The 24,521-nt window shown below is 42.8% G+C and overlaps 1 protein-coding gene and 1 long non-coding RNA gene across 6 annotated transcripts in view; one reads left to right on the top strand and one right to left on the bottom strand.

Moving 5' to 3' along the window:
• The window catches only part of LOC102929811 (Y+L amino acid transporter 2), a 40,364-nt gene extending 16,791 nt beyond the window's left edge, over nt 1–23,573 (top strand). For all 5 annotated transcript variants that reach the window (XM_043539383.1, XM_043539381.1, XM_037892331.2 and 2 more), the window contains 7 exons: nt 1,137–1,281; nt 2,185–2,308; nt 3,129–3,232; nt 12,509–12,605; nt 18,226–18,375; nt 20,988–21,171; nt 22,359–23,573. In XM_043539383.1, the coding sequence (XP_043395318.1) occupies nt 1,137–1,281; nt 2,185–2,308; nt 3,129–3,232; nt 12,509–12,605; nt 18,226–18,375; nt 20,988–21,171; nt 22,359–22,450 (896 nt within the window). In that variant the 3' untranslated portion in view covers nt 22,451–23,573. The remainder of the gene's footprint in view (nt 1–1,136; nt 1,282–2,184; nt 2,309–3,128; nt 3,233–12,508; nt 12,606–18,225; nt 18,376–20,987; nt 21,172–22,358) is intronic.
• Nucleotides 8,386–9,753, bottom strand: LOC119565569. Its single transcript, XR_005224280.2, has 3 exons — nt 9,565–9,753; nt 9,161–9,248; nt 8,386–8,417 (listed from the first exon to the last, which is right to left on the bottom strand). It is a non-coding gene; the product is annotated as an uncharacterized LOC119565569 (long non-coding RNA).
• Nucleotides 23,574–24,521: the final 948 nt, after the last annotated feature.

The raw sequence follows: 24,521 nt of genomic DNA, 5'->3' as shown, positions 1-24,521 counted from the left end.
ATACCACTAAAGTCAGAGGTGTCTCTCTTTGTCAGCACAGACCCCCATCTGCAGTCCCTCTCCATGGAGTGTAGATGGATCCTATGATTTAATTCCACCTATCCCAATTCTAACAGTAACTGGGTATGAGATTTTGTTACAAAGGTGAAACACTAGTAGCTGCAAACTTTACGCTGTAGTGCTTTAGCTTACTGCTTGTGTGTAACCCATGAATTCCCCATATTTAACTACCTTCTTAGTGTCCAGGGTGACTTTATAAAGTCCTCCCTTTGTTCATAACTGAGTGAAGTGTCTGAATGCTCATCTCACTCATAATACATAATTCCATTTCTATTTATAAGTGATTTTTCAATTTCCTTCTGCATATCTGGTCATTTTAAAAGTCTTTCCTCCACTTCCACTTTCCCTGCATATTTGAGGTAAGCATTTTTATTCAAACCAGTTTCTTTAGCATGCTAATAAAAACCTGGACCCCAGGAGTTCTTCCCCTGCTGGATACTTAAAGAAATCTACACAGATACCTGTAGATAATTAGAATTACATCATATCAGATTTCACATTAATAAATTAATTACAGAAATTAACTTATAAAAATTACAATATTATGCTTTTATATAGCAATTTTATCCATAGAATTCAAAGTGCTTTAAAAAAGAAAGTAACTATAATTAACCCCATTTTATAAATAGGGAAGTTGCCATGACGTGAGTCGCACAGCAAGTCAGAGAAGGAGCCAGGAATAGAACTCTAGCCTCCTGATTCCCATCTAATCCACTGGTCACACTCTCGTGGGCTTTTAACAGAGGGTGTGGATGGTCCCACTGAAGTCAATGGTAGTCCCTTATTAATCAAGTCAGAACTAGTCCCATAATAGTCAGACAACAAATATGGAAAAACATTACTTACATATGTAGTTCCATATCACAATTTGTGAATGTTCTGATGTCTCTAACTGACTAAGCTTTTTTATATCTCCAATGCTATGAAAATATCTATATATTTTAAAAAGGTTTTATTATGGTCTGAGAACAGTAGCTTTTGTTTTATTTTGTTTAGCTGAAGTGTATATACTTAAATTAGATAAGACCGAAAAACATTTAAACATAACTTATAACTGCATTACAATATTTACATAGGAGAAACAGAAAATCTTAAAACTCCATTTGAAGGTTCAACAACTGATATAGGATGTATAGCACTTGCTCTGTATTCAGCCCTCTTTTCCTACTCTGGATGGGATACCCTGAATTATGTCACTGAGGAGATGAGGAATCCTGAAAGGTTTGTGCATACTCTCAAATCCTCCAAAGTGTTACAAAGATTATGAAAACATGACCATGTGACAAGATAGATTGTTCAATAACCCAATGGATAAGTTCAGTTTGTTGTGGGGGGGCGGGGTTGTCCTAATTTTGAAATTAATCAAACTACTATCCATAAAAAAATTCTTAGCTTTTGAAAAGACCTACTAAGCACCTTACCCCTATGTGATTTCCCTTTTTCTCTTCAGATTATTATATCAAAAAGTCAATAGCTCCATATGTGACATTATTTTCTTTACTTTTTAGGATGGGATTTTCAAAGGCACCTAAGGAATTAGGGCACCCAACTTCCACTGAAAATGAATAGGATCTGGGTGCCTAACTTCCATAGGCTCTTTCAAATTCCCACTTTTTTTTTTTTTTTTTTTTTTGGTCAGCCAGTGCTGTATTTTACCTTCGAGGAAATGAGCCAAAATCAAGGGTAATAATAAACTGGGGCAAAAGTGAGAGACAAGGGAGTTATACTAGTGTTCTGGAAACATGTTCATTTCCAAGGCCTGGTCTACACCTAACGGTTAAAAGGTTCAAATTCTTAGGGGTAATATTCGATACTAAATTACTTTGGAAAGTGTAGACGTAGCCTCAATCAGCATGGAGAAGCACATACATTGACAGGGGCCAAATTTAAGTGAAGGCACTTCCGCAGCTAGGTTGGCAGCTTATATCGACCTAAGTCTGTAATGTAGAGCAGGCCTGAACAAGTTTCCCACACCTGCAGAAAAGTTCTGTGTAAGCACGAAAGCTTGTCCCCCTCACCAACAGAAGCTGGGCCAATAAAAGATATTACCCCACCCACTTGTATTTGGGAGGAGCATTTCTCATTTCAATATGATGCAATACCATTTTCTCTCTCTCTTTGTAGGAATCTACCCCTCTCAATTGCAATTTCAATGCCTATTGTGACCATTATTTACTTGCTGACTAACATAGCATACTATGTAGTGTTGGACATGCAAGCTCTCCTAACAAGCGACGCAGTGGCAGTGGTAAGTTGTGTGAAGTTTATTAAGGCAAATGTTTACAATAGATATAATTCTGTGGAAGATTCTCATGTCATCCCCTTTACAGCAGATTTCTTACCCTACCAATTAAAGTATTTCCTCTGTGTGTGTGTTTAATAGCAATAACTACTTGTTCCTGTGTAATACCACCAGTACACTGTGATGACTCAGGCATAATGCATATCTCTGTGAACTGATGCTTATTAAACCATTTAATAATCTCTGTAAATACTGATCCTAACAATGACCTAGATGTAGCGGTTTTTTTTTAAATAAACCCAGAGAATAAGAAGTAGAAAGTCTGGATTGCTTTAGGGTCCAATTTTGCTGTAGTTCTACTTCATGGTGTTCAGTATTGTCATTGCACACTCTACACTGACAAAAATAGTTTTGAGACAAGTTTTTGCTGAACCCTGCTCAAACTTTTATTAGCATTTCACCCCCCCAAAATACAAACAAATATAGTCAGCATATTATACAATATGGAAAGTCTATAGTTATTAACACACAATTCAACCATAGATTTATATATCCTAATCTGCATGACAACCACTATTTCAAACCCAATTTACAGAAATTAACAAAAATCCAGTTTTGATTTAATGCAAATGTAGGACTTATCTTAGGATTGATCAGCCTTTCAAAATTCCAATCACCCGCTCAGCAGGAGTAATTTTCATTATCATCATGGTAAAGAATGGGCTAAGAGCCTCTGTGCTTGGACTGATAAATTTTCCTGACAGTTTTGCAGACTGTCATTGCATATTTAATGTAATTAGCCTCATGCTCTTTCTTTCTATTGCAGACATTTGGTAATGAAACCCTTAGTTATGCTAAGTGGATAATTCCTATTGCAGTGGCCATGTCCTGTTATGGTGGCTTAAACTCGTCAACTATTGCAGCTTCCAGGTATGAAACATCAAACATGTCAAAAGCAGCCGGTACTCCAAGGGCAATCAATAGCACTTCGTAGTAAGTGGCATCATTTAATAATACAATGCAGTGGGACTTGCTGAAGTTAAGAATCTGTGACTATCTCCCTTTCAGGTGTTTAGTATTGTAGGATAAATAATACATTCTATAATGTTAAGAATGCCATCTAAAGGTAGCAGTAGAATGTTAACAGGAGTGACTGTTGAGTTTCTTTGGTCTAACTTGACCGGCAGACTTGCTACAAGAAGATGTGGCTGGTCTAGGAAGTGAGGGTCTAAGAGGCCCATGCATGGTTGACACGGGTTGCATTCCTGGTGCACAAAGAATGTTCCCTATTAGTGCCACCTGGGGAATGAACCATCCCAAAAGAAATGAGGAATGATAGGGAGAAGGCCTTGTAAAATTGTAGATCTGTGTATACTGCCCCTCCTAGTTAGTGACACAGCAGATTCACTACCCCTTCCTGGTGGGGTGCTTTGGGAGGCATTGTATGAGGTACACTTGTGTCTTGGCACAATGTTTCCAGAACAGCTCAGCACGGCCTCCTTTGCCAAGCAGTAATTAGCTGCCATAGTGTGGCCCTATGATTGTAGGCCGCTCAGGGCATGCACCTCGCTTCTTTTATTTGTAGGTAAAACCCAGTGCAAAACTCTGTGGCTCACAAAGCTTGTAGGGTAAAATCTGAGTAAATAAAACAAAGGGTATGTCTACACTACGAAATTAGGTCGAATTTATAGAAGTTGTTTTTTTAGAAATTGGTTTTATATATTTGAGTGTGTGTGTCCCCACAGAAAATGCTCTAAGTGCATTAAGTGCATTAACTCGGCGGAGTGCTTCCACAGTACCGAGGCTAGAGTCGACTTCCGGAGTGTTGCACTGTGGGTAGCTATCCCACAGTTCCCGCAGTCTCCGCTGCCCATTGGAATTCTGGGTTGAGATCCCAATGCCTGATGGGGCTAAAACATTGTCGCGGGTGGTTCTGGGTACATATCGTCAGGCCCCCGTTCCCTCCCTCCCTTCGTGAAAGCAAGGGCAGACAATCGTTTCGCCCCTTTTTTCCTGAGTTACCTGTGCAGACGCCATACCACGGCAAGCATGGAGCCTGCTCAGGTAACCGTCACCGTATGTCTCCTGGGTGCTGGCAGACGTGGTACTGCATTGCTACACAGCAGCAGCAACCCATTGCCTTGTGGCAGCAGACTGTGCAATAGGACTGGTAGCCGTCATCGTCATGTCCGAGGTGCTCCTGGCCACGTCGGCCAGGAGCGCCTCGGCAGACATGGGCGCTGGGACTAAATTTGGAGTGACTTGACCAGGTCATTCTCTTTAGTCCTGCAGTCAGTCCTATTGAACCGTCTTAAGTGAGCAGGCAGGCGATACGGATTGCTAGCAGTCCTACTGTACCATCTTCTGCCGGGCAGGCAAGAGATGAGGATGGCTACCAGTCCTATTGTACCGTCTTCTGCCGAGCAGCCATGAGATGTGGATGGCTTGCAGTCCTTCTGCACCGTCTGCTGCCAGCCAAAGATGTAAAAGATAGATGGAGTGGATCAAAACAAGAAATAGACTAGATTTGTTTTGTACTCATTTGCTTCCCCCCCTCCCCCGTCTAGGGGACTCATTCCTCTAGGTCACACTGCAGTCACTCACAGAGAAGGTGCAGCAAGGTAAATCTAGTCATGTATCAATCAGAGGCCAGACCAACCTGCTTGTTCCAATAAGAACAATTACTTAGGTGCACCATTTCTTATTGGAACCCTCCGTGAAGTCCTGCCTGAAATACTCATTGATGTAAAGCCACCCCCTTTGTTGATTTTAGCTCCCTGTAAGCCATGTCGTCAGTCGCCCCTCCCTCCGTCAGAGCAACGGCAGACAATCGTTCCGCGCCTTTTTTCTGTGCGGACGCCATACCAAGGCAAGCATGGAGGCCGCTCAGTTCACTTTGGCAATTAGGAGCACATTAAACACCACACGCATTATTCAGCAGTATATGCAGCACCAGAACCTGGCAGAGCGATACCGGGCGAGGAGGCGACGTCAGCATGGTCATGTGAGTGATCAGGACATGGACACAGATTTCTCTGAAAGCATGGGCCCTGCCAGTGCATGCATCATGGTGCTAATGGGGCAGGTTCATGTGGTGGAACGCTGATTCTGGGCTCGGGAAACAAGCACAGACTGGTGGGACCGCATAGCGTTGCAGGTCTGGGATGATTCCCAATGGCTGCGAAACTTTCACATGCGTAAGGGCACTTTCATGGAACTCTGTGACTTGCTTTCCCCTGCCCTGAAGCGCATGAATACCAAGATGAGAGCAGCCCTCACGGTTGAGAAGCGAGTGGCGATAGCCCTGTGGAAGCTTGCAACGCCAGACATCTACCGGTCAGTTGGGAATCAATTTGGAGTGGGCAAATCTACTGTGGGGGCTGCTGTGATGCAAGTAGCCCATGCAATCAAAGATCTGCTGATATCAAGGGTAGTGACCCTGGGAAATGTGCAGGTCATAGTGGATGGCTTTGCTGCAATGGGATTCCCTAACTGTGGTGGGGCCATAGACGGAACCCATATCCCTGTCTTGGCACCGGAGCACCAAGCCGGCGAGTACATAAACCGCAAGGGGTACTTTTCAATAGTGCTGCAAGCTCTGGTGGATCACAAGGGACGTTTCACCAACATCAACGTGGGATGGCCGGGAAAGGTACATGACGCTCGCATCTTCAGGAACTCTGGTCTGTTTCAAAAGCTGCAGGAAGGGACTTTATTCCCAGACCAGAAAATAACTGTTGGGGATGTTGAAATGCCTATAGTTATCCTTGGGGACCCAGCCTACCCCTTAATGCCATGGCTCATGAAGCCGTACACAGGCAGCCTGGACAGTAGTCAGGAGCTGTTCAACTACAGGTTGAGCAAGTGCAGAATGGTGGTAGAATGTGCATTTGGACGTTTAAAGGCGCGCTGGCGCAGTTTACTGACTCGCTTAGACCTCAGCGAAACCAATATTCCCACTGTTATTACTGCTTGCTGTGTATTCCACAATATCTGTGAGAATAAGGGGGAGACGTTTATGGCGGGGTGGGAGGTTGAGGCAAATCGCCTGGCTGCTGGTTACGCGCAGCCAGACACCAGGGCGGTTAGAAGAGCACAGGAGGGTGCGGTACGCATCAGAGAAGCTTTGAAAACCAGTTTCATGACTGGCCAGGCTACGGTGTGAAAGTTCTGTTTGTTTCTCCTTGATGAAACCCCCTGCCCCTTGGTTCACTCTTCTTCCCTGTAAGCTAACCACCCTCCCCTCCTCTCTTCGATCACTGCTTGCAGAGGCAATAAAGTCACTGTTGCTTCACATTCATGCATTCTTTATTCATTCATCACACAAATAGGGGGATGATTACCAAGGTAGCCCAGGAAGGGTGGTGGAGGAGGGAAAGAAAATGCCACACAGCACTTTAAAAGTTTACAACTTTAAAATTTATTGAATGCCAGCCTTCTGATTTTTGGGCAATCCTCTGTGGTGGAGTGGCTGGTTGGCCGCGTTCCCCACCGCGTTCTTGGGCGTCTGGGTGTGGAGGCTATGGAACTTGGGGAGGAGGGCGGTTGGTTACACAGGGGCTGTAGTGGCAGTCTGTGCTCCAGCTGCCTTTGCTGCAGCTCAACCATACACTGGAGCATACTGGTTTGATCCTCCAGCAGCCTCAGCATTGAATCCTGCCTCCTCTCATCATGCTGCCGCCACATTTGAGCTTCAGCCCTCTCTTCAGCCTGCCACTTACTCTCTTCAGCCCACCACCTCTCCTCCCGGTCATTTTGTGCTTTCCTGCACTCTGACGTTATTTGCCTCCATGCATTCGTCTGTGCTCTGTGAGTGTGGGAGGACAGCATGAGCTCAGAGAACATTTCATCATGAGTGCATTTTTTTTTCTTTCTAATCTTCACTAGCCTCTGGGAAGGAGAAGATCCTGTGATCATTGAAACACATGCAGCTGGTGGAGAAAAAAAAAGGGACAGCGGTATTTAAAAAGACACATTTTATAAAACACTGGCTACACCCTTTCAGGGTAAACCTTGCTGTTAACATTACATACATAGCACATGTGCTTTCGTTACCAGGTCGCATTTTGCCTCCCCCCACTGCGTGGCTACCCCCTCAACCCTCCCCGTGGCTAACAGTGGGGAACATTTCTGTTCAGCCACTGGCAAACAACCCAGCAGGAACGGGCACCTCTGAGTGTCCCCTGAAGAAAAGCACCCTATTTCAACCAGGTGACCATGAATGATATCTCACTCTCCTGAGGATAACACAGAGAGATAAAGAACGGATGTTGTTTGAACGCCAGCAAACATACGCTGCAATGCTTTGTTGTACAATGATTCCCGAGTACGTGTTACTGGCCTGGAGTGGTAAAGTGTCCTACCATGGAGGACGCAATAAGGCTGCCCTCCCCAGAAACCTTTTGCAAAGGCTTTGGGAGTACATCCAGGAGAGCCGCGAATGCCAGGGCAAATTAATCCTTTCACATGCTTGCTTTTAAACCATGTATAGTATTTTAAAAGGTACACTCACCGGAGGTCCCTTCTCTGCCTGCCGGGTCCAGGAGGCAGCCTTGGGTGGGTTCGGGGGGTACTGACTCCAGCTCCAGGGTGAGAAACAGTTCCTGGCTGTCGGGAAAACCGGTTTCTCTGCTTGCTTGCTGTAAGCTATCTACAACCTCATCGTCATGATCATCTTCTTCGTCCCCAAAAGCTGCTTCCGTGTTGCCTCCATCTCCATTGAAGGAGTCAAACAACACGGCTGGGTTAGTGGTGGCTGAACCCCCTAAAATGGCATGCAGCTCATCATAGAAGCGGCACGTTGGGGCTCTGACCCGGAGCGGCCCTTCTCCTCTCTGGTTTTCTGGTAGGCTTGCCTCAGCTCCTTAAGTTTCACGCGGCACTGCTTCAGGTCCCTGTTATGGCCTCTGTCCTTCATGGCCTGGGAGATTTTGACAAAGGTTTTGGCATTTCGAAAACTGGAATGGAGTTCTGATAGCACGGATTCCTCTCCCCATACAGCGATCAGATCCCGTACCTCCCGTTCAGTCCATGCTGGAGCTCTTTTGCGATTCTGGGACTCCATCATGGTCACCTCTGCTGATGAGCTCTGCATGGTCACCTGCAGCTTGCCACACTGGCCAAACAGGAAATGAGATTCAAAAGTTCGCGGTTCTTTTCCTGTCTACCTGGCCAGTGCATCTGAGTTGAGAGTGCTGTCCAGAGTGGTCACAATGGAGCACTCTGGGATAGCTTCCGGAGGCCAATACCGTCAAATTGTGTCCACAGTACCCCAAATTCGACCCGGCAAGGCCGATTTAAGCGCTAATCCACGTGTCAGGGGTGGAGTAAGGAAATCGATTTTAAGAGCCCTTTAAGTCGAAATAAAGGGCTTCATCATGTGGATGGGTGCAGGTTTACATCGATTTAACGCTGCTAAATTCGACCTAAAGTCCTAGTGTAGACCAGGGCAAAGAGATCTCTGAGCACACCTCCAGTTTCCAATGAGAAATAGCACAACTGGATAGAGGTGTTATTTTAGAGTCAATTAATAGTCCAATTTTATTTGCATTACACTAAAGAATATTTGTATTCTTCCTTTTTCATCTGTCAAAGAATATTGTTATACTGTGATATTTGAAACTGATCCAATAATAGTTCCTGTTGATAACTCATAAATAATAAACAGAATTGAAACTGCTTTAAACAGAAAAACAAGGCCCACCAAAGGGGAAAAAAAATTCCTTTCAGTCAAGCCAGAATTGAACTTTCATAGATATAAACCATCAATCTCACCATAAATTTGACACAGATCCTATTCAACAGAATTGAAAATCTGCTAATGTTGCCACGTGCATGAATACATTAGAAGTACCAAACCTGAAGGAATGCCACAATCCGAGGATAAAAGGGCATCATTTAGCACCATCTTTCTCCAATAATATCATGTAGTTCCATGGTTATCTTTCTGTAATGCCAAAGCAAAATAATTCAGAATATGCAAGTGCAGTGTGGAGTTATTATTCGTTTGTGGGGAGCAGCACTGCTCTTGGCCTAACAAATGTGGTGAATTTGCTGTATATAGCTGCAAGTTAATCTGAATCTAAATAAAGCTTTTAATATTTTGGGTTAATAAATATTTATTTCAGTGCTAATAGTTCATGCTTTATAGCTAAGTATTTAGCATAATTTCATGTTGTCTGTGGACAGGTATATACTTGAGACACTGGAAGAAAACCAAAACACTTAAAACCAAGATGCAGCTATAATCCTGTAGGTCTCACCTTCTGTGTCTACAGCTATAAGTATGAAAGAACCAAATTCAGGAGAAAAGTCCAGCACATTCCAGTACTGTTTGTTTGAGGCTTACATTATCTCTCCCACTGCTATCCACAGTGCATTATTTAATTAAATTCCGGTAGTTAGTTAAAAGAAAAGGAGTACTTGTGGCACCGTAGAGACTAACAAATTTATCTGAGCATAAGCTTTCGTGAGCTACAGCTCACTTCATCGGATGCATTCAGTGGAAAATACAGTGGGGAGATTTATATACATAAAGAACATGAAACAATGGGTGTTACCATACACACTGTAACCAGAGTGATCGCTTAAGGTGAGCTATTACCAGCAGGAGAGCTGCTGGAAATGGCCCACCTTTCGTAGTGATAACCAAGGTGGGCCATTTCCAGCAGTTGACAAGAACGTCTGAGGAACAGGAGGGGGGTGGGGGTTGGGGGGGGGGATAAACATGGGGAAATAATTTTACTTTGTGTAATGACCCATCCACTCCCAGTCTCTATTCAAGCCTAAGTTAATTGTATCCAGTTTGCAGATTAATTCCAATTCAGCAGTCTCGTTGGAGTCTGTGGCTGACTTAGAACAACGCTTCCTCAGCTCTCATCCCCTAATGCCCCTGCTCTACTTGCGCTACATTGATGACATCTTCATCATCTGGACCCATGGAAAAGAAGCCCTTGAGGAATTCCACCATAATTTCAACAATTTCCATCCCAACATCAACCTCAGCCTGGACCAGTCCACACAAGAGATCCACTTCCTGGACACTACGGTGCTAATAAGCGATGGTCACATAAACAACACCCTATACCGGAAACCTACTGACCGCTATTCCTACCTACATGCCTCCAGCTTTCATCCAGACCACACCACGCGATCCATTGTCTACAGCCAAGCTCTACGATACAACCGCATTTGCTCCAACCCCTCAGACAGAGACAAACACCTACAAGATCTCTATCAAGCATTCTTACAACTACAGTACCCACCTGCTGAAGTAAAGAAACAGATTGACAGAGCCAGAAGACTACCCAGAAGTTACCTACTACGGGACAAAGCCCTGGCTGGGATGATTTAGTCAGGGATCGGTCCTGCTTTGAGCAGGGGGTTGGACTAGATGACCTCCTGAGGTCCCTTCCAACCCTGATATTCTGTGATTCTATGATTCTATGACAGGCCCAACAAAGAAAATAACAGAACGCCACTAGCCATCACCTTCAGCCCCCAACTAAAACCTCTCCAATGCATCATCAAGGACCTACAACCTATCCTGAAGGACGACCCATCACTCTCACAGATCTTGGGAGACAGGCCAGTCCTTGCTTACAGACAGCCCCTCAACCTGAAGCAAATACTCACCAGCAACCACACACCACACGACAGAACCACTAACCCAGGAACATATCCTGGCAACAAAGCCCATTGCCAACTGTGTCCACATATCTATTCAGGGGACACCATCATAGGGCCTAATCACATCAGCCACACTATCAGAGGCTCGTTCACCTGCACATCTACCAATGTGATATATGCCAACATGTGCCAGCAATGCCCCTCTGCCGTGTACATTGGTCAAACTGGACAGTCTCTACGTAAAAGAATAAATGGACACAAATCAGACTTCAAGAATTATAACATTCAAAAACCAGTTGGAGAACACTTCAATCTCTCTGGTCACTCGATTACAGACCTAAAAGTGGCAATACTTCAACAAAAAAACTTCAAAAACAGATTCCAACAAGAGACTGCTGAATTGGAATTAATTTGCAAACTGGATACAATTAACGTAGGCTTGAATAGAGACTGGGAATGGATGGGTCATTACACAAAGTAAAACTATTTCCCCATGTTTATCCCCCCGCTACCGCCACCCCCCACTGTTCCTCAGACGTTCTTGTCAACTGCTGGAAATGGCCCACCTTGATTATCACTACAAAAGGTTCCCCCCCGCCCCCTCCTGCTGGTAATAGCTCACCTTAAGTGATCACTCTGGTTACAGTGTGTATGGTAACATCCATTGTTTCATGTTCTCTATGTATATAAATCTCCCCACTGTATTTTCCACTGAATGCATCCGATGAAGTGAGCTGTAGCTCACGAAAGCTTATGCTCAAATAAATTTGTTAGTCTCTGAGGTGCCACAAGTACTCCTTTTCTTTTTGCGAATACAGACTAACACGGCTGCTACTCCGAAACCAGTAGATAGTTAGTTAAACGTTGTGCTAGTGACTAGAGGCAAACAAGGTCAAAGTCCCTTTGTGCTAGTGCTGTGCAAACATATAGTAAATGATTATTCCAGTCCCAAAGAGCTTACAATCTAAAAGACTGCATGGAGCTTCTCCAGCTATGCAAAGGTGCAGATATAGCTCCCCTCCCCTAAAAAGAAAGCATGCTCAGCACAGAGGATTGGACTGGACTATATACTTTTTTGCTGTCAAATTGCCCCTCTCTAATCATTGTGGTGGTTTTTGATAGTCCTGGTAGGGACTTTTGACATTTTAGGAGCAATAGCATTCAGTATATTTCAGGCTACAGGAAGTTCTTTCAATGAAATGTGCAATGTTTCTACAATAAACGTATGCTTGCAGTGAAATACGATTGTCAGTAGTACAGATTTTATTATAGGAACTCTCAAAGGAAGGGCTACTTAAAATGGGGCAAGTGCAGTCTTCTGATTACCTAGCAGGCTGATCTACATTTGTCACATTAAGTCAAATCATTTCTTAATGATGGAGGCGTTTTTGTGCCCTGGCATGTACATTAGCGCTATTATTCAGTGAAAGGCAAAGGTGGACAAAAGAATGGTACTTACAACAGAAAAGCATTTTTCTCCATAAATGTTTACAACAACAAAAAATAAGATAATTGGTTCTGCCTTTGTGGAAAAGCTTGGCTTGGCTAATTAGACTTTTTTCTCTCCTTTTGTGTTAGGCTTTTTTATGTTGGAGCCAGAGAAGGACACCTTCCTGACAGTTTGAGTTTGATTCATATAAAGTGTTTCACACCAATCCCTGCTCTTTTCTTTAATGTAAGTAATAGTACTTCCCCACTTCTTGCCTCACTATTTTAGGAATCTGCAAAATGGTAAAGTATTAAGAATCCCCTTTATACTCAATTTCTCCAGGCCTGTCTGCACTGGGGAAGTTTCCCCAAAATGGCTAGTTGAACTAAATTGTTTTTTAAAACAGTTGGAACCACACGGCCTGATTCTCATTTACACTAAGGCCACCCGGGGCAAAGTGATCTTAGTGTGAATGAGAATTAGGCCCGGAGGGCAGGGTTAATCAGCCCAAACTAGTTATAAAATCATCTGTAGGGGTTTATCTGAATCAGTTTTAAAAATAGTTTGAATTTTTGTTGCAATATCCCCAGTTTATACAAGATTTAACATTAATGAGTCTGTGTATTCTGATCGAGGTTAGAAAAAAGAGAAGGTTTAAAATGCATAACGACATAGAGAGCAGTTGTTCTAGAGCTGCACCACAGAGCTTACAGCTGCGCAACTGCAGCACTGCTAATGCAGAGGCTCTATGGCGGCAGGAGGGAGATCTCCCCTTGACTTAATTACTCCGGGCCCTGCAAACGGCGGTAGCTATGTTGGCGAGTGAAACTCTCCCGCCGACATTGCGCTGTCCACACCGGCGCTTAGCTCGGTGTAACTTGCACCACTCAGGGAGGTGGCTGATTCACACTCTTGACAAAACTAATATGGACGTAAGCTGTAGTACGTACATAGCCTAAGTCTTTGTGTGGATTTGCATATTCACAAAGCCACAGACCTGAAATTCTCAGGTGAATACCGCACGCTAAAAAGAGAATTAGTTTAGTTAGCTTTGGGTAAGAAGAAGATTGACTCACAATGAAATGCTACCAGCTTCCCAATGAAGAATGTTTTATGTAGTCATGGGCTAAAGTATATAAGAATTTTAAAACAATATATACACACATTTGTCACAGCACTTAAAATACTTGGATCAAAGTATTTAAAATTGGGTTCCTAAAGCTAGACTTTTACATCCATATTTACTTTGTTCTTCTCTAATTGCACAAAGGAATCTTCTTTGTGATGGGCACTTGTAGGTATTTTTAAAATATTATTTAGAAATTAAAATGAGACGTTATGGAGCAAGATTGACATTTCCTTGTAAATGAGATTGTGGGACACAGGGACAAGGAGCTGTAAGATACAAAATTAGAACAAATGATTGCAAGTATTAATCCAGAAATCGAATAGATTAAAGTGAAGGGGCAAAATCCAATATAAAGCATTTATTGTTGCTTATTAAAGTATTCATTTCACTTGGTGAAATTCTATAGCCTGTCTTATGCAGATGATCAAAGTGCCTTTTTGCCTTAATGTAGGAATCTAGAAATGAGGCATTTGAGTCTGAATATTCCCAATAGTGGGAATTACACTTGTAGCAGTGGGAAGGGTTTGTTCTCTTAACATGTGAACATAATTCCCATTTATCAGAATAGAAGTTTTCTGTGTTTATTGAGGGAAGAACGCACTCCTTCAGTTGAGCTCTTTAATAAATCAGTGGTTAAAAGATTCAGAGATTTTAGGCTCAATCACATCTGGACTCAGTTCTGCAGTCTTTTGGGCTAAATACCATAACTCTCATTGAAGTCCAATTGTTTGTAGAAAGCTCAAAAAGAGGAGCATTCTAGTACAAGGAAGAGAATCTTTGCTTAATTGTTCTCAGTGCACAGGAATACAATGTACTATACAGTGTTTGTTCGAAGGCAGATATTTAAAAGTTAAAATTGTTGTATTGTGTTGTCCGGTGGACTTGAGCCCAAGAATGTGAGCTAGGAGTTCCTCAGTTCTAATTATGGCTCTGATATTGACTCCTCTTCTAGCTTTGGGCAAATCAGTTGAACATCTCCGCCTCAGTTTCCTCATCCGTAAAGGAGGAAAACAATACATATTTGCCTACCTTACCAGAGAGATGTGAAGACTGACTAATATTTGTAAAGTGCTTTGAATTCAAAATAATTATATAAATATTGGTGGTGTTATTATTGTTACTATTAAACTTAACTCATGTCGTAACTCCCATTGACTTCAGTGGGGCAAGATCAAGCCCTAGATAAGTAAAGTACATTAGATAAAATGAGTAAAGTTTGCAAATTTGACAAATCTAGCAGTCCAAAGGAAAAAAGAAAGAAAGAATGAGTGATGACATTGAACTCTGTGTTCAGTAGCCACCCAGAGGACTGACTAAGTTTTTTCATAAAGGTTGCCTTACAGTTCACTTGAACAATTCCGTGACAAAGCTCCTGGGGTAACTTCAAGCCCAGGCTATTCCTCAGAGAAGCATTCATGAAGGGGAGCAAGGGGCGTGACAGAAAGATACTGTAGGAAGTTGTAGTTTTGCTCATGTGAGTACAGGCCTGCCTGGGTAGCCTATTTTAATATGCTCTTAAAATATACCCAGGGCCAGTAGCACTGACTGTTACTGAGGTTGCCTAACGCTCCCGATTATGACGCTTTGTTTAGTATTGCTTATAACTTTGCCAAAATATAACCACTTGGGCTGAAATTTTACATGCCAGATGTCTGCCTCAGGCATCAATATTTTGGAAAATTTCCACCAAAACAGTCCAGCAACCTCTGAGAATGAGGCTAGGGAATGATAATGTTTTGCCCAATTTAAAAAATCATGGTGATTTTAAAAAAAATTTATTTTGAACAGCTCTAGTGCCCACGTGCTTTGAAGTAATTATCTGAAATTCGGAGGAGGAGTGAGTGGCCTTTGTGTCAGGGATGTGCCTTTTGCTGACCTTGTGAAAATCTGCCCAAATTTGGCCAAGAGATAAGCCTTTTCAGAGTCTCCATTAACACATGCTTAGGAGAGACTTCTTCAGTTTTTAGCAGCTAAAATCTCTGAAAATTCAGTACTCACTGTGCATGCTCCATCCCTTCAGAGCTCCTACTGTTGATCAAATTGACTGTCCCCATCGAGCAATTGCCCATGCTTCCACCAGCCCAGAGCAACAGGGATGAAGCAGAACTTTCCTGTTAGTGGCTGCTCCCAGCTGTTCTGGGCTGGGCACTAGAATAGAGAGCAGGGAGCGTCTCTCTCCTGTGCTCGAAGGGTACATCTACACAGGGATAAAAGACCCATGCCATGGCTGTGGCTGTCCTGGGTCAGCTGACTTGGGCTTGTAGGACTCAGACTGTGGGGCTAAAAAAAAAAAATTGCTGTGTAGACGATCAGGGTCAGTCTGAAGCCCAAGCTCCCGTACCTCCACTCTTGCAGCCCAAGGCCAAGTGTCTTTTATTCCTGTGTAGACATAGCCTCAATGACACCCCCGCCCCCTCAAACTGCTGGCACCCAGGCAGAATGGAAGTGGAAGCCTCTGGACTCAAATGCAGAGAGGACAAGAGGTGGGCCTGGGAGCAGGTTGTTGTTTGTTGGGTCCTTGCCTAATTTAGAAGTTGGAAGGGGAGTCATGAATGAGCCAGGGAATTTCAGGAAGAGAAAGGATGTCCTCATCATTAAGGCAGCTGAATGTCACCCTGGAGAACTGGATTCTGGGGGGAGGGAATAGATTGGATAAGGAGTCTCATGAGACTGGGGCTGGAGGGCAGAAGGGGGAGAGGAAAGAGGGAAGAGAAAATAGGATTAGCTGGGCCAGGAGACTTGGACTGTGAACCAGTGGGGTGGAGAGGCTGGGAATGATTGGGAGCCAAGGAGAGACTGGGACGAGAAACCTGAGGAGTGGAGACTGGGACTGGATAGGCAAAGAGAAGGATCCAGAGACAAGGACTGGAACAGGTAAAGATTGGAGGGGCTGGGAAAACAGGAGTCAAGCTTGGCAGTGTGGGGGAAGGCAGGCAGAAGGCTCTGTGACCACTAGAGCACACTCCCTTCCATCACCTAGAATGGAACTCAAGATTCCTGAGTCTCACCATTCCTCTGCTCTCAGCATATCTGTAAAATCCACTGGCAAAGTGGATGTCTCATCCATAGGGGCCAACTTTTCCCGACTCCGGTGGAAGCTCGCGCCTCCCCTAGCCCCGCCCCAACTCCGCCCCTGCCCTGCCCCCGAAGTCCCCGCCCCAACTCCACCCCCTCCCTGCCCCATTGGAATCCTTCCCCAAATCCCCGCCCCAGCCCTGCCTCTTCCCCAAGCACGCCTCATTCCCTCTCCTCCCCCGTCCCTCCCAGCACTTGCTGCCACAAAACAGCTGTTTTGCGGTGGGAAGAGGTGGGAGCTAAGGGAAGAAGCGGCGCGCTCAGAGGAGGAGGTGGAGGTGAGCTGGGGTGGGGCGGGGAGCTGCCGGTGCGTGCAGAGCACCCACCGATTTTTCCCCAGGGGTGCTTCAGCCCCGGAGCACCCACGGAGTCGGCACCTATGATCTCATCCCCCTCTAGTGCTGGTCTACAGAGAAAATGACAAACTACTATTGCTACCAGTTACTCTGCTAGTTGAAGGGGCAGAGGTCTGTGAAGTGGGTCCAAAGGTTCCAATGTGGCTGATGAACCATGTGGGTGTCAGTATGATGCCACATGATGGAATTTTTTTTCAGTTTGCTTCTTTTAAAAATGAGGAAATTACACATAAAGTACATCAAAAAACATTATTAAGGTTGCATAGTCAAGTATTCAAAAGCTAGGCCAAGCCAGAAAAACTGGCTGTGCCCCTTTGTATGCATTATGAAACAGTCATTAATTGCATGATCACAAACTATTTTTAACTACTGGACCCTACCTAATTCAGTGCCCACAATGGATCTGCTCTGGGGATAGATCAGGGCTGTGTTCTGAATGAGGTTGTTGTTTGTTGGGTCCTTGCCTAATTTAGAAGTTGGAAGGGGAGTCATGAATGAGCCAGGGAATTTCAGGAAGAGAAAGGATGGCCTCATCGTTAAGGCAGCTGAATGTCACCCTGGAGAACTGGATTCTGTCCCTGCCTCTCTCAGATATTCCACTGTGATGCTAGGCAAGTCCCTAGACCATACTTTTCACAGGTGGTCACTAATTATCTGTTCTTCTTTTTCTGGGTTCCTGACTTGAGACCCTGGATCTGATTTGCAGGAGTGTTGAGCACTCACTGATGTAACTGAAGTCAATGAGGGCCATGCTTTATATAGAGCACTGTATAATGTTCAGAACTCTGACAACACGGGTTCTAGGTGTCTCAAGTTAGACGCCACATAGGTGGAAATTTTTGACCCGTCGTCCCTCTATGCCTCAGTTTCCCATATGTAAAATGGGGATATGACCCCCTCACCTCACGTTGGTGTTGTGATGATAAACTAATGTTTGTGAAGCACTCAGATACTATGCTGATGAGCACCATAGACAAGCCCATGAGGAAATCAATGTTTCTGTCTTCAGAGCAGGATTTGACTGGTGTGAGGTAAATAAGGTATGGGGCCACACTTTGAGCAGTGAGGAGAAAACGAAATACAGAACAGCTGCTCATTCCCTGAGCACCGTCCACCAGTGCACTTATAGATTTCTTAGCGGTTCTGAGAACACAGCTCCCAGTGATTTCAGTTGGAACTTAAGAGCTCAGCACCACTAAAAATCAGGCCTTTGATATATAGTAATTAATATATAGTATGTTTTTGTTTCATAAGAAAACTATTTTGTTACTTAAAAAGGCTTCCCCCCCCCCTTTTATGTCTGTAGGGTTTCATGACTTTGCTCTACCTCCTTGTGGAAGATGTCTTTCTCCTCATTAATTACTACAGCTTCAACTACTGGCTGTATGTTGGGCTGTCTATTGCAGGATTAATATACCTGAGACATACTCAGCCTGATAGGCCACGGCCTATTAAAGTAAGTACATTACAGAAGGAAATAAAACATAATATACAGTCAATGCATCTGTTTGTATATACATTACAGTATATATCCTTAGTACTAAGGATGTGTCAGCACTTCCCTTATATGCTACTCTTTTAGCCACAAAAGTCCTTTTAACATACATTGTCACGAGTTAAGGAGCAAATTGTATTCCAGCTTTCAGAAGGATATCTATTATGGCATTTTTGCTATATACAGTATAAAAATTGACATTTATTGATTTTGTGACTCATTTTTGCTTCTTTCAGAGTAGCAACCGTGTTAGTCTGTATTCGCAAAAAGAAAAGGAGGACTTGTGGCACCTTAGAGACTAACCAATTTATTTGAGCATAAGCTTTCGTGAGCTACAGCTCACTTCATCAGATAAAACCCTCTTTGTTTTTAAAATGAAATTGTCTAGGCTCCTTAATCCATCGTGTGTAAGCTGGATGGGCCCTTATTTTTGTTTAATAATTTTTTCTCATAGTGGATCTCTACATTGCCATAGTTACAGCCAGGGTGCCTAGGACTCTGACACAGTTTGGTATTCAGGTTGGGAAATACCTCTCATAGTTTGGGAAATTCTGAGCTGCCAGACAATAGTTCCACCTCTCCTTCTTTTGTAGGACTAGTACTTTACTTCCTCTTCCCTTCATCCATATATATTTTGCCATCCAAGACGCATATGGTAGTGGGGGAGTGAGGTATATTAATGCTACTTGGGTCCTCCAGGAAATGGTATCCTGTACCCTCTTCAAGTACAGAGGAGTGTTACCCAGTAACATTCAGTCAGACAAGTGAATATAGAATACAAATTAATACCCCTTCACGAGCTTTTCCAAAGACCTTTTTATTTTTGACTCTGTCTTGTCACAGTCTCCTGCACCATCCTTACCAGCATCAGTTTTTGTCTCTGTGTTATTAAAGAGTGCAATGTTTTGATTCCTATCCAGCATCTACCACAAAAATAGAACTCCTGTGTACAATCAGCATTGAAGTACATTCTCTAAAGCTAGTCGACTTTCTAATTCTCCAAAGCTAGTCAATTTTTTTTTAATGTCAAGTTTGAAAATTTCATTCAAATTTTGAATGTAAAAAAACACAACAAAAAACCGCACATCACAACAAGCAACAGGGGAAACTTTTGCTCAAATTTTTCCTGTTTTTTGACCAGCCAGCTCTGCTTTCTGTTGGATATCAGACCGACAAAACACAAGCTGCTCATGGGTCTGCTGCAGCCCACAACTTTTAAAGTTGTAAAAATGAACTATTGGATTCCACAGCTTTACCATATGCAGCCCTGCTTGACAACAAATAGCCTTGATAAAACTTATTGTCTTCACACTTAATTTACAAACTCTCCAGCTAATAGGCAAAAGAGAGGAGAGAGAGTGAAATCCTGGCCTTATTCAAATCAATGGGAATTTTGCCATAGACTTCAGTACATCCAAGAGTGCATGCAGAGAGTTTATCTAAGCTGACTGTGGGTGCCAATTTATCAATGTCTGTTACTCTTTGCCTGCTTAGCTGACCTCATATTTTTGCATGGAATTTTGTGCACTCACAGTGTATTGTTTTCCTCAATTTACATTTTACTTACATAAAAATAATATTTATACAAAACCTCTTTCTCTGTCTTATACATTACAGCTAGCTCTTAAAATGTCATGACGTTGTGAAAGGCTGTTCTTGAGAACAGTGGTGAGGTATCAGTGTGGTTCTACTTTGAGAAACGAATCTGTAAAAAAGTTTATTATGGGCTTCCCTATTTGTTTTCCAGTTATTTCCATATCAGATTTGCTGATTTTACAAGCAAAATGATGTGTTTCTAACTGTCAACTCTGCAAACTCAGCTAGACTCTTGAAAGTCAAGCTGGGTTTATTCAAGTTCTGACATACAGATGATAAAAATTCTGCACTGAAAGCTTAGAGAAAAAATGCCTACATGGTAGTGCTCAGCTTCAGTGCTCTGCTCTTACTGCATTTGTGGATCTCTCATAAATGTCAATTGGAGCTGAGTTTGTGCCATCCTGGAAACAGGATGGACAGATACAGACGCACACATGTATTTACACCTGGGAGGCAGAAGTGATCCCCCAATTCTCCTCCAGACTGTTCAAGTCATTTATAATGTCCTTCCCCCCACTTCGTAGTATATGAAGGGTCCTCAAGTTAAACCAAAAAAGAGGCAAAAGAAAGGTCCTTCCAAGTGAAGGGAAAGGTGGCCTGTCTCTCAGCCCATCTTTCTAGATTCAGCTCTTTGGGCCTGGCCTATTAATAGGTCTATTGTCTTTTATTAGGATCTAACTCCAGCCCCTCCTCTTGGGGCATCTTGCTTCACAGCTGGTCGGTACAGCTTTAGGGGCAGTGTCTCCCTCTTGGCTGATGTGTCTCTTTTGTCAGTAGTCTATGAGGTGAAGCAACCCACCTCTTCTTCACCACTCCTTCCTATAACAGCTTTCCCTTTTTTAGCTTCCCTCCCTCTTCCAGGCCGAGCAAGCCTTACAGGCAAGCCCCATTAGCATTTCAGTGTGTATGGCCTCACATTTTTCAACAGTATGTTTGATTGCTTCTTTTAATTCACATTGATCTTTTTGTATCTGCAGCTCAGCCTCTTCTTTCCTGTAGTATACTGTTTATGTTCCATCTTCCTGGTCATGGTTCCTCTCTACAGCAATACAATCCATGCTCTCATTGGAATTGGCATAGCCCTCTCTGGAATTCCTGCATATTATTTGGGAGTCTATTTACCATCTGAAAAGAAACCTAAATGTCTTCAGTGGCTCTCTGGTAAGCAATGTAGGTTTACATTAGTATGTGAATATGTACATCTCTGCGTGCAGGCACCTGTAAATATAAATTGTGAGAACCTTGTCAGAAAACATAAAAAAAAACTTAGCTATTTTTTATGGATTTTTGTAAAATTTGTTCCCTTGGAGATTTTTAATATATATCACATAACATGTCTAGGAAGTTTTGCTGAATTTATGTTTTAGTGGAAAAAATAACCTGAACCATGCAACTTTACAGAATTTTCCTTCATGTAGATACAATAAAAATATTAAAATACATTAATTATAAGTCATTATGAAGGAATAATTTACGTTGGCTCAGTCAAAAGTCCTCCTAGTGTTGAAGACAGAAGAAGAGCTCTGTGTAAGCTCAAAAGCTTGTGTCTCTCACCAACAGAAGTTGGTCCAGATATTACCTCACCCACCTTGTCTCTCTAAAGACTAAACTCATTCATTTTTGGTCTCCTGGAAGGCTGAAAGTACCACATCACTGTATTGTTTCACTGACTGACCAATTAGTATAGTGTCTGAGTTAGAGAAGTCCACCTTTTTTGGTACCCAGTTAAAATGTGAATTCTGCTATAATGATGGATATTTGAGATTGGTAAGGGGCTAACATTTGCATTGGGGAAAAAATTGGTGGTCCTGTAGGGCTGTACATATACTTATTTCTGGGTGCTCTCTTCCAGGAACAATTGAAAAAGTGGTTGTGTGTGTGTGTGTGTAGGATGGGACAGATGCCATAACTTGTATAAATAAGCTGATGTGAGGTTTTGAGGTTGTAAACATCAGCAGAAAGTTTCCTAAATTATTAAATCATTAATTTAGTGGACTCAGGTTCAGAAACTAATGGCTGCAGAGGATTATGCATATCTCTGCTACTGACTCACAGATTAGTCTTGAAAGGCTCAATCCTGAGCTCCTTGTTCAGTTTGATCCCAGCTCTTACAAATTTCCATTAAATTCAGTGAAGAGCTGATTAAAAAGTAAGAATTTCAAAGCTGGGCTTTGATGTCTCTGTGAATGATTTACCCATTGGAAACATGGATTTAATCCCCTTCACAGAGGGGTTGCAAAGCTTAACTAATGTTTGTAAAGTGCTTTGAGATCCTTGGACACAGTTTATAAAAGATCAAAGTTCTATTGTAACTTTGTCTCATTTATGTGTTTTTTTTTATTTTGCAGCCACAACAACAAAATATGTTCAGATGTTGTTCTACTGTTGTCTGACAGACTTGGACACTCAAGTGGATCAGACAGAAGCTAAAACCAGATAGGGTTGTCTGGACATTTCCATACTAGAAGCATTTTTAGAGTCTGAAATTCTTTGTGTAGGGTTGGTTACACAAAAGCACCAACAATTACACTGTGCATCGGTTTGATGTTAATTATTTCTGTGCTTATTTTATTAGCCCCTTCACTGCCAAGGGTATTTACCAATCCCTGTTCAACAGGATTTTTTTCTAACTTTGTTTATTAATGCTGATGATTAGCTGATGATTGTGAAGTGCTTTGAAAATATAAAGCACTGTATGAATAAGCACTTCATGTTACATAAGTGTTAGTTTTTGTAAACCTTTTGGAATAAATCTATCCAGTGCAAAGCAGAAGCTTGAGATATAAAAAGACAAATGAAAGAATATAATGCAAATCAGACACTTACTAGATTTACATTTCTAAAGCTGAGGTGGGAGAATAATAGAATCATAGAATATCAGGGTTGGAAGGGACCTCAGGAGGTCATCTAGTCCAACCCCCTGCTCAAAGCAGGTACAATCCCCAATATTGTTTTTGTTTTTTTGCTCCAGATCCCTAAATGGCCCCCTCAAGGATTGAACTCACAACCCTGGGTGTAGCAGGCCAATGCTCAGAAAGTCACAATATAAATTTAAGAATTGTATTGCAGTTAGAAAATTTGTTTCTCAGCAAAAAAGTTAAAGTAGGCAGGCAAGCATTTTCAAAGTATAAATGCATCTCTAGAACAAAAAAAAAAATCTAATCCATGTTCCCCTAAGTAGACCCCGGAAGACACATTTAATTTGGTTACAAGAAGAACACAAGGGAAGTGGACTATCTGAAAAATAAAAGCTCTGTGCTATACCTTGTGTGAGGACATGCAACAATTATCATCTTTTTGCAGTAGAAGCATTTAGGTGACAAATTAGTTCATAGTTGTCAAAGGTATGCTAGATCTCTTGCAGATCAACTTGCTGTGGAATAGGATAAAAAGACTGCAAGTTCCACTTCAGTATATGCACATTCAGGGGTAAGCGCATCACCTTTCTATGATGACATCTTCATCATCTGGACCCATGGAAAAGAAGCCCTTGAGGAATTCCACCATGATTTCAACAATTTCCATCCCACCATCAACCTCAGCCTGGTCCAGTCCACACAAGAGATCCACTTCCTGGACACTACAGTGCTAATAAACGATGGTCACATCAACACCACCCTATACCGGAAACCTACTGACCGCTATTCCTACCTACATGCCTCCAGCTTTCACCCTGACCACACCACACGATCCATCGTCTACAGCCAAGCTCTGCGATACAACCGCATTTGCTCCAACCCCTCAGACAGAGACAAACACCTACAAGATCTCTATCAAGCATTCTTACAACTACAATACCCACCTGCGGAAGTGAAGAAACAGATTGATAGAGCCAGAAGAGTTCCCAGAAGTCACCTACTACAGGACAGGCCTAACAAAGAAAATAACAGAACGCCACTAGCCGTCACCTTCAGCCCCCAACTAAAACCCCTCCAACGCATTATTAAGGATCTACAACCTATCCTGAAGGATGACCCAACACTCTCACAAATCTTGGGAGAAAGGCCAGTCCTTGCCTACAGACAGCCCCCCAACCTGAAGCGAATACTCACCAACAACCACATACCACACAACAGAACCACTAACCCAGGAACCTATCCTTGCAACAAAGCCCGTTGCCAACTGTGCCCACATATCTATTCAGAGGACACCATCACAGGGCCTAACAACATCAGCCACACTATCAGAGGCTCGTTCACCTGCACATCCACCAATGTGATATATGCCATCATGTGCCAGCAATGCCCCTCTGCCATGTACATTGGTCAAACTGGACAGTCTCTACGTAAAAGAATAAATGGACACAAATCAGATGTCAAGAATTATAACATTCATAAACCAGTCGGAGAACACTTCAATCTCTCTGGTCACGCAATCACAGACTTGAGGGTCGCTATCTTAAAGCAAAAAAACTTCAAATCCAGACTCCAGCGAGAAACTGCTGAATTGGAATTCATTTGCAAATTGGATACTATTAATTTGGGCTTGAATAGAGACTGGGAGTGGCTAAG

The sequence above is a fragment of the Chelonia mydas genome, chromosome 2, assembly GCF_015237465.2.
Source record: "Chelonia mydas isolate rCheMyd1 chromosome 2, rCheMyd1.pri.v2, whole genome shotgun sequence".
In the NCBI taxonomy this organism is placed as follows: domain Eukaryota; kingdom Metazoa; phylum Chordata; order Testudines; family Cheloniidae; genus Chelonia; species Chelonia mydas.
Note: the sequence above shows the minus strand (reverse complement) of the source record. Positions and strands in the feature narration are given on the sequence as shown.